We start from the raw sequence: 16208 nt of genomic DNA, 5'->3' as shown, positions 1-16208 counted from the left end.
CCGCTTCTCTGCCCGCGCTCCGCCGGGACCGGCCCCGCGGGGCGGCCGGGGCCGGCTGTGGCGCACCGGGATGGGGAGGCCGTTCCCCCCCGGTGTCTGCCCCGGCACCGGCTCCGGTGCCCTCCCACCGGGGCGGCGGGCCTCGTCTCCGCAGCCGCCCGGGATGCTGCCGCCCGTGGGCCCGCGCCGCAGCTTTTCCCCAGCGGCGTTTCCTGCCGTGCCGGGGCCGGTCAGCTGCGCCTCCCCGGAACTGGCCGGTTGTATCAGCCTTGACGGCCTCTGTGGTGGGTGCCGACCTCGGTGGGGTTGCCGGCCCGCTTCTGAAGCTCAGCATTTGAAGCGTGCTGCGGCCGAGACGTGTAATACCCCTTGCCCTACCCGGTGACAGAGTCGCAGTCCCGGAGCTGGCCGGTGGCCGGGCCGTGTCCCACGGGAGCTCCTGCACAGGCATCCCCTCACTTCTTGCCGCCAGCATCCAGGCGTGGCGTTACGTGTGGCTGTCACTCGGATCCAGAGCCCTCGCATCCTTAAAATACCGTGGGGTTTAGTAAGCGAGTTGTCGGTTGCTCGTCTGTTTACTGAACAAGCGTAGGAACAGATACTTATTTAGGAAGACAGCGCTGAAGGTGCCATAGCTGCTACGGATGCCTGCGATGTTCTAAGTTAGATGGAGTTTTAAATCCGTGTCTGTTCAGCGGCTCTAAAGTTTTAGCAGCAGGCTCTTTTTAAATGTTGTGTTAGTGAAAAAGTGCAGTGTTGCGGAATGATAAACTTGGTTGGATAAACTAGCTCAGAAGAGAACAGCTGAATAAACATAGTGCTGAAGTATTTCAGTAAAAACCTCTCCAAACATTATTACATTACTAAGATGTATTAGGTCTTGTTGTCCACTACTTGGTAATGTCCAAGGAAAGAGATTACAAAATGCTAGTTTCCTAGCTTGGTTATTTTGTAGGTGTTTTTCATTTCACTGGGTAGAAATAGTGGACAAAGGTGAGATGTATTTTGTTGTTTGTGTTCTCTGAAGACCCACCAAGGAGTAGGAGAAAAGAAAAAAATCATCCCTTTAAGGGTAGTATTTGTGATAATAGTCATAAGTCCACTAAAAATCGTAAGACTTAAATATCAGACAGGAGTGAGAATGAGAGTAGAAGCTGATGAAGTGAGGAGCTCATGGGAGGAAGCTGTGATTTATGAGTAACGTAGCTGGTATGAGGGCACAGCTTGAATGCAGTCTAAAATTCATCTTAATCTTCAGCTACGCTACAGTAGGCCTGAGTTTATATAATGGTGTGGGAAATTGTGAGCTGGTGCCATGATCCATCTGCAGATTGGTCCCAGAGGTGGGAATGGCCAGGAAGGCCTTGCTGTCCTGCAGCAGACCAGGACTGCTGCTGCTGCCAGGCTCGGTGGGGCAGCTGGGTGCCCTTGTCCCTCCCCAGCGCTGGCAGCACTGTGCTCCTGGAATGCCCTGGGCACTTGCCTGGTTTGGAGCTGAAAGCACACTTGGAAATTACCATCATTAATCAAGTGTAAACCTTGGAGGCAGTTGACAACTGGAAAACTGGTTAAAAAAACTGGAGGCTGATACCAGCTATAATCAAGCTTTTTAACAAATAGAGTCTACTCAGAGATCTTGATGTGCATATTAAATGGAAAACAAGATTGGAATACTGGAGTCCTAAGATGTGAGTTTAATGGTTTTTCTTTAATAGATGAGGATTCATAGTATTCTTCAGTTTAATGTTAATACTAGCACTATTGTAGCAACTTCAGACCTATCTTAAGTGCATTAAACCTATTATAAACCTGATCTTGACATATTTCAGACGTACTGTTATCTCCCAATCTAATTGGCTAAATGTCTCAATGTGTAGAGTTTTTATATCCATATTGAAGAAGCAGAAAAACCTACAGCCCAACACATTAAGTAAGTGCATATCAGCAACAGAAAAGTGCTGCAGGACAAGGTGGTTTCACTTTCATGGAAACCCTAATTATGTTGGTTAAGGTTACAACACTCGTGTCTTGCTTTACAGTTGAAACAAGCACATTTCCCAGCACAAATTCACTCTATGTGACTTATTTCTGATTTTATAAATTCAGTCAGGTGCTCATGCTGGGGCCTCACAGGAGGAACTGCTTACCTTTAGAGAATAGGGGATGATGTGGGACAGGTGGGACAACCTGTGGGCGTTGTTCTGGATGGCTTAGCAGGGAACAGCCCATCCAAGGGCTCCGCCTGGAGGTTGGCTTGTCTGGGAGAGGCTTGGGAACTCTTGGTGATGCAAGAGTGAATGAAGTCTAGGCACTTCTCTGTCATGACTTAAGTTGTTTGCATAACATTCTCCTCCTTTTTGGCGTGGATGCAGGCGACAGCACGAGGCTGCTCCTTAGGGGTGAAACTTGCTTGAAAATGGAAAGCATGGTCTATTATTTATGGCCACTGCAGCGATGCCTTGTAGGCCTGCTGTGTGCAGGGCTTCCTCCTGGAGCTGCTGCACAGACAGTGGAGCTGAAAGTATTTGACCCAAAGGTGTTGGATGGGGCAGGGGGGCTGAGGAGGAGGTGGTGTGCATGAGCTGTGTGATGGATGCACTCGTGGCAGTTTCACTAGCTGGGGGATGAGTCAGGTGAGCCTTTGTATAGTTTTCAAGTCTCCTTCTCTAGCAGACCTGTTCTTGATCAAACCTTAAAGTGTTTTGAAGAAACGTGTTTTCTATTAACAGATTTTAAAATGTTTGTATGAAAACTTCATGTGGACTTTAATGTATGTGCTACAAAATGAGTTTTCTTGTCAGTGAAAGGCTGGAAGGGGTCAACTAAAATGTGATGCCATTCTGGCTGGCTTTGATTTATCTGCACAGTGCAAACAGATAGCTGGCCTGCTCCGTTCCTACAGCTGTGTTGTTTGAGAGATTAATTGATCATTCCCGTTCTGTTTCCTCAGGCTGTATAAATCTTGTACATACAGTGAGTCATTTTTTTAGTATTTAATGGGTTAAGCCTCTCTTGATCATTTGCACTGTCTTCTCGTGAACTATCACGGGTTTTTTTGGTGGTTTGTCTTTTAACATTCACATACGTTCAAACCCAGCTTTTGAGTTTCTGCTTTGTGAGTCTTAATTATATTTTAATTCTCAAAGCCTAGTGAATGGGATATTTATGCTGAATTAGACTTTATCTTAGAACAACAGTACACTTTCACCTCAAATCTAACTTTTTGTTGGTCTGCAAATGAAGTTTCAGTGCCTGGTTCTGTAAGTACCGTGGTATTTTCCCTGGGAGGTTTAGAGATTTGCTACCCCAGGCTGATCTCTTGATTGACTTTTTTTTTTTCCTTTTTTTTTAAAAATTTGAGATATAGTTCAAAGTGAGGGTTTTTTTTGTCCAAAGTTTTGGGAAGAGTGACTCCAAGGGGAGAGCTGAGTTTTTAGTATACTGTATTATTATTTTTCCTTGTTTTTCTTTTGTTTTGTTTTTATTCTTTTAATGTGAGGTTGTCTTGAGTAGATTAGCTTTTTATCCTTTCTGATCTTGAAATCCTGTTAATTATTAGGAGAGACAGACTAAATGAGGATCGATTTAAGGAATAAAAGCAAGAATGCCAAGAAGATACTTAACTAAATGTAGAATACCCTCTTTCTACCTACCTGCCAAAGAGACTCATTACAGTTTTTAAAATGACCACTGCACTGTCATCACTGAATTTCTTGGGACTAATAGTTCTTCCTCCATTCCCAAGATAGCTGCTCAAAGGTGCAAGTCTGCAGGGAAGTTGTATCTGTTTGCAGGAGGTGACTGGATAAAAAACATGTTCTAGATGTAAGGGTTTTTGACTTGCTGGAGGAATAGGTATTAAAGCAGGTGACAGCAGTCTGCATCAGGAAACTCAGAAAAAATAATAGTCTGACATTAAAAAAAATCTTATCTGTGCAAATCTTGAAGGGAGAAGAGCCTTGTGGTTAACAAGTGCATTCTGTGTATGTGAGGAGAAGCACACGCACTTGTGCACCAAGAGGTTCAGAGGAGGGGTGATCTCACAGATAATCCGCGCTCTGAGCGCGCTGGGTCTGCCGCGCTTCCCGTGCGGATGCGAGCGAGGGATGTGCGCTGCCAGCCCGGCACGCTGGGATCGCGGCTGGGGGGGGAATCGGCGCTTCAGGGCTCACGGAGCTCTCTTCCCGTTTTAGCCTTGTAGGGCTGATGGGATGGTGAGGAAACGAGGGCTTGGTTCGCAGTTCTGAGTTCTGTAGTGGTTTGGAAATGTAAACCTCTGTCAGGATAAAAGTTCTCTGTTAGTTGGAGGACCAAAGAGCTGTCTTGTGACACATGTGCTGCTGTGCTGTGCCCTTGCTATGCCTCTTCCTTTGCCCTTTGCAGGGCTTTCTCAGGATTCTTGGAGTTCTTTCCAGTTGACATCTTAGGGCTTTCTTGTGTGTTTCTGAACCCTAAGTTTGGGGGTTCCCAAACCATTATTCCTGTTTTTAGAGTGAGGGTACCACTCTGCAGCCTCTCTGATCTCATTTGTCCTGGCAGAGCTGATTACATTCAGTAGGCCTCTACCAGAATGTTGTGTTCTCTTCAACTTCAAACGAGTTTCAAATTTATACTAACTCTGAAGTCCATCTGTTAACTCTTTTAACCTTTCTTCCTTGCTTCCATTCTCTGTTTTTTGTTCTCAATTGTGCTTGTCTTCTGTCCTCTTACTGTCTTGTGCACTAGAAAAGTATTTGCAAAGTAAAGATACTGTATTTGAAGGCAATGGTTAAAATAACCAATAGATAACTAGTCTCTTATCACTGAGAAGTATATTGGTTTTTCCATCTGTCTCGTTTGCTGCACGTTCAATCCCTGATTGGCACAGGATTTTGTCATAGAAGGAAATCCCCATCGGTTCAGGGTTTTTGTAGATTTTTTTCAGTAACAATACTCTGTTCATTTTCTTGTTCTCAGTCATTTATTTTTAGAATTTAAAACATTGCTGAATATGACTTTCAAAAACCTGACTCCTAAACAAACTAGTGATCAAAACAATAAAGAATGCCATATGGCTCCTACCACTTTTGATGCTGTTATGTTTCTGAAGAGTATATTTTGCATTATTAATAACATTCAATGAAGCTCTTAGTGTGGAAAAATATTTGCTGAAATTATTATGAAATACACTTTTCATAGCATTCTAACCCAGGATGTTCTAGTCAGAAGAGCAGGAGTGGATCTTTTGGATTATGCCAATGCAGTGCATTAGAAGATGGATGCTGAGTCTGATATAAATTATGGAGGGGGAGAATATGCAGCCACTGAAGAGTTTAAGGATTAACAGTATCATAATTTGTTATGTACTCACTATTCATACAACATATGGAATTGAAATTCCACTTCAAGAGAAAAGGGAAACGAAATTAATAGTAATTGCTCTAAAAGCCTTCAGTATTATTTCTATGAAACCAGATGGTTCAGAGCTCATATACAGGAATAAAGTTGTTTAAATGAGGATGATTCTAAGCCATACTTACAAAGAAGTTGTCCTAAAATATCCACGTGGTTAAAATGTGAGTTCTGTCTTGTCATGTCTGGGGAACAGGAAATCTATTCTTCAGAAGTAAATGCTGTAAAGCTCTGATGCAGCAAGCAAGCAAGTTGCTGTAAACAGATGAGCATATACTGAAAGCTCAGCTACATCCCCTTGACATAAGTGGGGCCCTGCACAAGATCTGGAGTCTTTGTTGTCAAAGAAAGAGAAGGAATAGAGAAAATAAGAGCACAGTTGATGACTGATCTAATTTACTCATTAGAAGGGCTTGTTTTAGGGATATAGATATGAGCAAAAACCCCACAGTTCTTCCACCTGTCAGGTGGATGTGGTTGGCTGAACCAAAAATTGCAGGAGCTCTCTAGACAGCTGCTGGGTTTTGGTTCATGTGGCTTTTGATGGTAAGAGCAAGAAAATGTGCTTTCATATTTGACTGTTCTAACAACTTAATTAGGACTCTAATCTTTTGACAGTTGAAATGCTTTTTAAATTTAATTGGAATTGTCTCTGAAGAAACTGGAAGAAAAAACTTGAATCTCTGAGTATGTGCTGGCATGATTTTCATTTACTTCTGACCTTGAATACATGAATATTCAAGGTTCCAAGATTTGTATGTAGCCTTTTCTCCCTAAGTGAAACTGGAGATCCTTGTAGATAGTATCCCACAGAAATGACATTTGAAAGTAAAAAACATAATCAAACCTTATGAGTGTTTGGGATTTTAATGATGGTATTTTTAAGACATGTTTTTCGCTGAACTGTGTAAGGTTTAGATTATTCTCATGAACTGTTGTTTTTAGAAATAACCGTGGCTTGTTGTCACTGTTACATATATGTTGAATCAATAGGGAACAATTAATTTAACATACTAGTGAATGTTAATCTCTTCTCTCTTATTAGCCTTTGTCAGTATTAAATAATCTATTCCAAATCCATTGTCAGTATTAAATAATGATGAATTATAATTAATTTAAAGGCACTGAATATACTGCTGCATGACTAATTTTAAGGGGATGATATTGTGCTTCCAGATGAGTAATGGAAAACTTATTTCATTGTCCTCTTCTACTTGAAATAAAGTACAGAACTGCAAAAAAATACTTATCATAAAATGATATAATATCCTGAGTTGGAAGGAACTCAGTAGGATCATCCTGTCCAACTTCAAATTCCTTGAGCAGGTCAAGATCAAGAGTGCTCTTCAAGAAATTTCAGGTTCTTCTGGTTCTTCTTTCAAATATTGGTCCTTGAAAAAGTTCCTCTGTGATAGTAATACTAATCCAAACAGCAAAGGATTACAAACCCAAAATATATAAAATGTTTAATTTTCTCTCAGTGAACATGAGCTAATCTTATTAGGTTAAATTTAAAGGTACCAGTAGAGCAAAACTAGTTTTTTAATAATGATTTGGAGCTGATAGCTTGCTGGCAGAGCTGGTTTTTGTTCTTTGAAAAGGAATCTTTTCTTAGCTAGGCTAGTTTATTGGAATGGGTTGTTTTTAAATATGAAAGCTGGGTGGTCAGTCAAAGTCTAAGGAGTGTTTATTTTTTAGTGTTGCTTATCAATTTTGCAGGCACTTCTGCAGAAGATAAGTGCAGGCAGCTGCAGTGCTGTTACCTCCCAGTCCACCTCTTTTCCATTTCAGAATTTGACTTGAAGATACCTTTACAGGGCCTGTGTTTGTTTCTTTGGTCTTTGATGTCTTTGAGATTGTTACCCTAATTTTGATCTTAAAGCCCCATCCTAATTCCCACCTCTTCCCATTCAGTGTAGAAGCTCAAGCCTCCCATCAATTTCTGCTGTAGTCGTGGAATGCTTGGAAAAATGTTTTTCAAGAGGAGACTGATGAGCCTTTTGAAGACCATCATGAGGCATTGGATAATGTTTTGATGATCAAAATAACCTGGGTATATGTGGCTGCATTGCTTAATTACAAAATCATGACTATCCTTTGGCATAGGAGGGAATACTGGAAATAAAGCAGCTAGCCTTGGGGGAGAAAAGCCAACTTGAAAGAAGAGAACTTGCAAATGCTAGCACTTAATTGCCACAGTAACTCTGAATATATAAGTTATTCCCTCTCCTAAACATGAAAGATGTTTTGTTGCACAATATAAAAGCCGATGCTGGGAGAACTTCACAGAATTGGTCATAAAACACATTTTTATTGGTGCTACCATATACCACTAGTCTAGACAAATGGCCTTCTCCACCCTGCATACTGCATTTATTGCTCAGGAATGTTACTTACAAGAAAAAAACTGTCTTTGTCCTTGATGGCTGGCATTGCAGGTCTGCTCCCCTGTGGTACCTTAACCACCCTATGTTTTATTTGTTCACAGGGTAGCCCTAGTTCCTTGAGAGTCCACCAGAGCCTGGATGCTTGTGGTAAACCATGGCAGCTGATGATAAGGTGGCCATTCTAACTGATGATGAAGAAGAACAGAAGAGAAAGTATGTGCTTGCTGATCCTTTCAATGGCATTTCCAAGGATCAGGACTTGCCACCCAATAATGAATCCCCTTCGACAGAGACAACCACTGCCCCAGATGAAGAGCTGGATTGGTTAGAAAAGCACTGTGTCAAAATAAACAATGATCTTCTGATCTCAAAGGTCTTTTATTTTTTCTTCTATTCTGCATATGGCTCTCTCTACCCCTTGCTGCCCGTGTACTACAAGCAGCTGGGTATGACCCCCAGTCAGAGTGGACTTCTGGTGGGCATCAGGTACTTTATTGAGTTTTGCAGTGCTCCCTTCTGGGGAGTGGTGGCAGATCGCTTCAAGAAAGGCAAGATTGTCCTCCTGTTTTCGCTTTTATGCTGGGTTTTGTTCAACCTGGGCATTGGGTTTGTGAGACCAGCCACCTTAAGGTGTGTACCAAAGGGCCTTCCCCCTGCACATCCCACTAACGCAAGCAGCCTTTTAACAACAATCCTGCAAAACTCCTCCTTGTCTCCTCTGCTAACCACAGTGAGTGCTGCATCTCCGAAAGTTCGTGGGAGGAGAGACCTGGTCACTTCCAGTTCAGTCACTTTGGAAACAACAGGGACGCCTAATCCTGAAATAACATTCCTAGTACCCACACAGAGCAATGGTGAGGATTTTACCTTGGAGAACAGTACCCATTTGATTTTGCAAAGCACCACTACTAGCCCAGCCTCACTGGGGAACACAACTCTGAGCACCACCCCAGCTTCCATCAGCACAAAGCCGATGCCTTCTGACCAAGCTGTGCTCGTTTATGATCAACAAGAAGTAGAGGCCATCTTTCTACTCATTCTGCTGGTTGTCATAATAGGAGAATTTTTCAGTGCTTCCTCTGTTACCATTGTGGACACCATAACTCTGCAGTACCTCGGCAAACACAGGGACCGCTATGGATTGCAGCGGATGTGGGGGTCTCTGGGCTGGGGGCTGGCCATGCTCTCTGTGGGAATTGGCATTGACTATACTCACACAGAAGTTGCCGTTGAAGGTCAAGGATGTAAAGCTCCAGAGTACAAGAACTACAGGATTGTTTTCATTGTTTTTGGTGTCCTCATGACAATGGCTTTAATCGTGGCCACCCAGTTCCGATTTCATTATGCGCACTTCAAGCAAGATGAAAATAAGAGAAAAGAGGTTGAGATCTCACAGGTGGACAGAAATGCCTCCAATGACTCTTCAGATAACACTCCTACCAGTATGAGCCAATCACAGTCTTTCAGTTTTTGGGACCTAATTAAACTGCTGTGCAGTATCCAGTATGGCTCCGTGCTCTTTGTGGCCTGGTTCATGGGCTTTGGATATGGCTTTGTGTTCACCTTTCTGTACTGGCACTTGGAAGACCTGAATGGCACCACCACTCTCTTTGGAGTTTGTTCTGTGCTCAGTCACGTGTCTGAGCTGACTGCCTATTTCTTCAGCCACAAACTCATTGAATTGGTTGGTCACATCAGGTAAGGTGGCAGCAATCATTAAAGAGCTATACAAAAAATGGTGACTCTCAGGCCCAGCCCTTGTGCTACAAAGTGAAACTCAAGCTAACCTTTTTTTTTTTTTTTTTTAATTCCTGCTCAGTTACGTGGCTCACGTGATGGAATTTTTTTGGTTATTTTAAGAGTTGAAAATGCTCTGAAATGCTTGCTTTGCATTTGAGTTGCATGTTAGTATGTGCTTTATGCCTGGCATAAAGCACATACTAACATGCCTTTTGCAGAAGGTTCCAGAAGATATTCTTGTTCCCTGATGCCTCGCTCTGAGATCTTAACAAATTGCCACCCACTCAAGGGTTGTCTGTTTTGACATACAAATACCATTAGTTTTTCAGTTTTTTTCCTGTGAGTAGCAGTATCCTGCAAACCTCCTGCTTTAGCCTAGTTCCCCTTGCAGGGCAGTCTGTTGCCCCCACAGTAGCCTGGAAAGGTGTCAGCTGCAGGCTGAGAGGGGAGAAGCTGAGCTGAGGAAACGAGGTGAGCACCTCCTGTGTGCATGGCCTTGTAATCAGACTCTGGGTGTTGGCAGAATGAGGTTGCAGCCTGGCAGTGTCATTTAGTAGTTCAGGGCTTGCTCTCCTCCTTCATTGCAGCAGTGTGTGTCAGCTATGAAGTGAGATGGCTACAGGGCTTGTCCTGTTGGTTTTGCCTTGTGTAAGTGAAAGCGACTGCTTCCAGCATGTTAGTGAACATTGGTTTGCAGTAAATTCACTAAATTGACTTAATAGCCACATGTTCTAAATCCCTCTTCTACTCTTTATAAAAAGCACAGGGGAGGAAAGATGGGGAAAACCTGAGTTAATGAAGCTGCAAAGGTGGTTTTTTAAATATTTACTCAGGTATTCTGTGCATGTAAGTTCAGAGCTGTATGTATTGTTAGCATCATATCCTGTCCAAATACCCAGTTTATAATCATACAGTCATTGAGATGTAAGTATTTTTAAGCTATTTGCACTGTTCTTCTTATGTATTCTGTTCTAAGGTCTTGCTCTTTGTTTTGATTTTATTGAGATGAATATTTTTATTCATTTGCCCTCTACCAAAAATGTTTGAGATGTTTAGCACAGTAATTTCAGAGATTACTTAAAAGATGAAGTTCTTTCTTACTTAAAACTGAGGAGGGTCTCTTTACTTAGAGTCAGTCTTAATCTATGAATTTGACAATAATTAGTAAGAGAAAGTGACACCTTGCATGCAAAGCCTGGAGGAAGGATATGATGATGGAGGAGTGGTGAGAACAGATCACAGTCTTCATAGCTAAAGATAGCTTGGGTATGCTTTTTCAATGTATATTATAGTACAAAATTCAGGCTTAGACTTCAACTAAAGGATGAAAACCAAAAGAGTGGTAGGATTGTGAATAAGATTAAATGGAGGGGATGGGAGCATTGGCCAGTGAAAGGAAGGATGATATAGGGGATTAGCTCCCTTTTTCTTTTCCTTTTTTTTTTGGCACTGCTAAACCTGTAAAGCCAAGATTGGATCAAGATTGAATTGTTTAAACACTAGTCCCTGTTTGCTATGAAACAGCATTCTACATACCTACACCTGGGAAATGCACATTAGTCATATTTTAGTGTTATCTAATGCTTGCTTGTGTTTAGTCATCACAGTTTGAGATGACTCCTCCTGGTTGCCAGCCGCCTTGTGCTTTCTGAACTTTGTGTGTTCGAGAGGAAGCAACCTTTATTTTTTCTTCCCCAAAGAAATATGGATAAGAGTTCATAGCTGACCTTCTTTTAGAGTTCTGTTTCTGTGTTGTCTGCTGCCTTCTAGTGCAGATAATAATTTTTCTATTAGGAAGAAAATTCCAATAGCCTTCCACTCCATATCCTTAGCCAGAATCATTTGTGATGATGTTTTATCTATTTTTTTTTAATAGCTCAAAATTCCTTTCTTATGGGTTGTTTGACTTCTAGATGTAGTAGACATTCTTTCTGCAGTATTTGAATATTATCAATCAATTTTGCTTTCTGTGTTGAGTGTTTGAAGGCAGGCATAAGTACCAGAATTGCATGCATTGTCACAGTAGCAGGAAAAAATGCTATTAAATGTCCTTAGTAGAACTGCAAGGAAATAGGCTTTACACCTTATCAGACAGAAGCTCAGTTTCCCTTTTCAAGTTTTAAAAATCTTTCTGTTTCTACCATTGTATATGTGGTGGCATATAAAACCCTTACAACAGTTTGAAACCTCTTATGTTTTCCCAGTTTTTTAAAACTAATGTTCAAATTATTGTCCAAGTGTTTTGCACATTACCATATTAAATATCTGCTGATTAAAATGCCCAACTTCTGACTTCATTAGCTCTACTATACATACACTTGTGCAGTGCATGTCTGCTTCTAGTGTTTCTTTGAGAGGATATTAGGAAGAAGTTCTTTGCTGTGAGGGGTGAGGCCCTGGCACAGGTTGCCCAGAGAAGCTGTGGCTGCCCCATCCCTGAGAGTGTTCAAGACCAGGCTGGATGGAGCTTTGAACAACCTGGCCTAATCAATGGTGTCCCTGCCTATGGCAGAGGGCTTGGAACTAGGTGATCTCTAAGGTCCCTTCCAACCCAAAGTATCCTATAATACTATGAGCAAAAAAATGCCCAAAACTGGCTATGAAATATTTAGACCCCACCTGGTGTAGAAGCAGTCAGAACTGCTAGTCACTTAAGAAGATGATGTCAAGCTCTGAAAATAACTTCTTACTTGAGGTTCAGCTAGAATGTGTTTGTCTGACCACAGTTCCAGCGTGTGAGCTTTTATGGGAAGCAGAGACTGGTAGTCCTGGCTGTAAACAGCTTAAACTCCTTGTCACAAATATAGATTCAGTGCTTTAAATGTTTAACCTGCGAAGTGAGTATGGTGTCAGTGTGGGTGCTGCATGTAGGGTTCATAAGGAACATCTGTTTACATTTTGCATTTAGGTCTGATAAGGAGCCTAAGTGATTTTTATAAATGCATTTTTGAAAAGACTCTGTAAATATACAAAAGTTTTTGTGTGATGTACCCCTCCAAAACCATATTTATAGAAATCTTCATAAACTGTAATTTACCTAAAATTCTCTACATATATTCTTACAAATTAGGAGGTAGAACCTGACTAAATTGCTACTCTTAAACTCCAAATCCAAATCTTTCTGCAAATGTGACATGCGGAAAAACACAGGTAGGTGAGTGGTTAGTGATGATGGAAGAGCTCTGAAGCAGCAGGAGGTCACATCTCTGGTCTGGCTGTACTAGGGAACAGCTGAGATAGGAAGACAGTTCTTGGTGAACAGACAAAGGTTTGCTTGACAAAAGTGAAATTAAGCTGTGTAGAAGTCATCCAAAACACAGAGATGCATCTGTACTGCTGCTGGGGAAAAACAAATGTACAGGGTAAGGCCATTCCATTGTATTCCTAAGAGCGTGCATTACCCTGGGCCTTTGCAGTTGGGAATGGAGACAGGAGCTGCAGACATTGTGAGTTTGGTTACCTTTTGAGGCTGATGTGTCCTAATACATTTCAGAAATGTGCTTGTACATAAGAGCTGCAGTAAGTTGTGGCTATGAAAGGAACCAAGTTATTTGTTTGGAACAGAAGGCATTAATTAAAGGATGAGATGAAATTTATTATTCACAGCACAAAGAACAAGTTTGTTCTTATTATTGTATAACAGTGAACTTTTTCATGGCTTCCCATGTTTTCTTGCTTGAATGCTTGGGCTTTTGTTGCCTAAAGGCAGCTTAAACCAGCTATTCATGGACCTCACATGTATCTGGAAGCAGCACAGCTTGGTTTGATCTATGACTGAGGGGGGATGACTTCCTGCCAGCTTGCCCTACTTGTTGAAAGTAAATTCATGTTGTTGTGAAATGCACAGGCCTTTTTTGATATCACTGACATGATAAAAACTCTGGTACTGGATTTTTCACTGTCAACATGTGTGTTTGGAGACCTCAGATGTTGACAAGATGCTGTGTTTTCGTGATGGTGTCTCACTCTAGATTTTCCAGTGGCTCTGTACTATTTAATTAATTCTCAGTGTGCATTTGTAGGAAAACTAACTGAAAAAGCAGCACAAAGAATAAAGAGCCCTTTCACAAGGTCAGTGCTTCACCTTAATTATCAGTTGCATTTATTTCACTTATGCCAAACCAGGGTTCAAACAACAAGCCCTGTTGGGACAACAAATTATCCTCATCCCTGAAAAAAATCTTTAAAGGTCGCAATAGCACCCTTTTTCAAGCTGTAAACATGTTTTCAATTAAGTCTTTGTTTCCCAAGATCCATCTAAAAATAAGAGGAAGATAGCTGGATGAATGAGCACCCCAGAGGGAAACTATGTTAAATCTAAAAATTGGAAGGGAAGAGTCATCAGGTTAAATGTGCAATGGGAAATGCACTTCACAAATAGTCTTTGTATTTCATTGTTTAAAAGCTGTTGTAAGGGTTTTTGTTATTTTTTTCCTCTAAATTCTGAGATGCAGCATCTGCTGCTTTTCAGCAGGATGGCTAAGTTTTATCCTGAGGCATGTTGTTATAAACCATATTGCTTCTGTGGGATGTGTTTTAGAGTAGTTCTGAGCAGTTTGCAGATACTGGGACTATAAACTTATATTAATTGGGTTAAAATTAATTCCTTTAATACAAACCTGCTCCAGGCTTTCATTGAAATGGCAGAATGAATCTCTGGATGATTAGAAAAGCAGGTTGTTTGGAAAGGATGTTGAATGCACTCAGAAATTTTCTCTCTGAAACACAATCCCATTTAGAGTGTGGCATAGAACTACAGAGCTCAATTAAAAGCTCAGTGGGTTTGCTGTATCTTTATTTTTTTTTCCTATTAGGATTTTGAATGTGTTGAATGGGCAGGAGGAGGGTTTATGTTTGGGTGTAGGACTTGAAGGATATATTTTCTGTTGAGCAAATGCTTTAGACTGGCAAACAGTATGCATGCAAATAACTTCTAAATCAGTAAGCTGAATTATAACATACTAGAAAGGGAAAGTGCAGACTATCCTGACTTCTCCTTCCTCTATTTCCTTTAGAGTGCTTTATATTGGCCTGGCCTGTAACACAGCACGATACATCTACATCTCGTACCTGGAAAATGCCTGGACCGTTCTTCCGATGGAAGTGCTCCAAGGTAAGAGCTTCCAGCACAAGATCAGGTGCTCTCATTTCTCTTGTTTTCAAGTGAGCTATGATTAAGTAAAAAATCTGGTATTTCTCTGTTGTTTTGACCACAAATACCCCAGAAGATGCAGGTTCATAAAACACATAAACCATTACTGTTTATCCTGGGAAATATTTGACGTCAAAAGGGTGGGTGTGCATTTCATTGTGTACAGTTCTCTATTTATTCAAACAGAACTGTGTGAGACCAACACACCCTCTAAATAAACAAAGAGACAGAAGCATGAGCTACAAGGGTACACACCTACTGCAAATCCTGTTTGGTGATAAATGTGAACGTCATTAAATGCCAGAGGTTGCAGTCCTTGAAAGGATGCCGCAAAAAACCTCCAAACATAGCCTGTGCCATTCTGTCTCTGTTAAATATTTCAGTTTTTCACTTCCAGCAGTACTTTTAGATTATAGAATTTTTGTTTAAATAGCTAAAGCAGAAGTTCTCTCAATGCTAAGAGAACTTCTTTAAGAGCTATGCCCTTTCACAAACTTATTTACAAGGACAGAGGTGTGGTCTATTGACAAGTAACTGGAGTCCTGTTTTCAAATCCTGTTGTAGAAGCCTTTAAGAACTTCATTGCAATGTTAAAGTATGCATTGTTCTAGCTTAGTTTTTATGACCTTTTTGTTGTCTTTTTTGTGACCTTTTTTTGTGGTGGGCACCACTTCTCAAAACCATGAAAAACTGGAACTGTTTTACTTTCTATTTCTTCAATATTTGAAGAGTACTGTATTTTACCATCTTTTTAAAGCCAGTATTTTGGTTTTATACAATAATATTTCAGATTTTTTCCTCAGATTATACTTAGAAGTTTTATTATTCTGTATGCAGCATAACTTGAATTTAAATTAACTTTTTCTGCTATACTTACAGAAATCTTTGTAATGTAGACTTTGAGTTACAAAATGCCATTAGAGAGCACTGTGTGGATCTCTACATACACACAGAGATCCATTTGTGTCCTGGCTCCTTAACATTCTGAGCTAACAAAACCAGTTTATCATATTATAATTGCCACAACAGCAAGCTTCTGAATTTTGTTATTAAAAAAAGCCCCCAAACCACAACTCTTGAATTAATTCTTCATTGTTCATACCAAGTGTTAAAATAGGAACGTGTTAGAAAGAACCTGAAGAATGAGTATGTGTTATACTCCCACCTGCTCAAACATCTAGGGAAAACAAATGATGAATACAAAGCTTGGGATGTTTCCTTTTAGGTAATCCTGTTTTAAAGATACCCCGTATCAAAGTACAGGAAAAAACCCTTTTGGTTTCACCTGTACAGCCATAAGTTTGTGCCTGGAAGCATCCTATAAGTCATGGCTGAAAAGGAAGTTTCTTGTACTTTGAATGTAGTTTTTATTCTGCTGAAATTTAGGTATGAATTGCACAATACATTGGTTTGGCTTTGCATACAGCAAGAGTACACAGTACACAAATCCTCAGTAACTGAGATTTGAAGAAAAAATTAAGGACCTTAAAAATATTACTTAGTCATAAATGTATCTGCCAGATGTTACCATGTCTAGC

At 40.8% G+C, this 16208-nt stretch overlaps 1 protein-coding gene across 5 annotated transcripts in view; it reads left to right on the top strand.

Moving 5' to 3' along the window:
* The window catches only part of MFSD6 (major facilitator superfamily domain containing 6), a 43278-nt gene that overhangs the window by 15525 nt on the left and 11545 nt on the right, over positions 1-16208 (top strand). For 4 of the 5 annotated variants that reach the window (XM_018911710.3, XM_018911711.3, XM_030241115.2 and 1 more), the window contains 2 exons: positions 7880-9476; positions 14534-14631. In XM_018911710.3, coding sequence (XP_018767255.2) covers positions 7933-9476; positions 14534-14631 — 1642 coding nt within the window. In that variant the 5' untranslated portion in view covers positions 7880-7932. Of the gene's footprint in view, positions 1-7060; positions 7445-7879; positions 9477-14533; positions 14632-16208 lie in introns of those variants that run through there. The other variant, XM_050976764.1, reaches the window with a different exon arrangement.

The sequence above is a fragment of the Serinus canaria genome, chromosome 7 (genome assembly GCF_022539315.1).
Source record: "Serinus canaria isolate serCan28SL12 chromosome 7, serCan2020, whole genome shotgun sequence".
Classification (NCBI taxonomy): Eukaryota; Metazoa; Chordata; class Aves; order Passeriformes; family Fringillidae; genus Serinus; species Serinus canaria.
The sequence above is the reverse complement of the archived record's forward strand: the minus strand, read 5'-3'. Positions and strand labels throughout refer to the sequence as shown.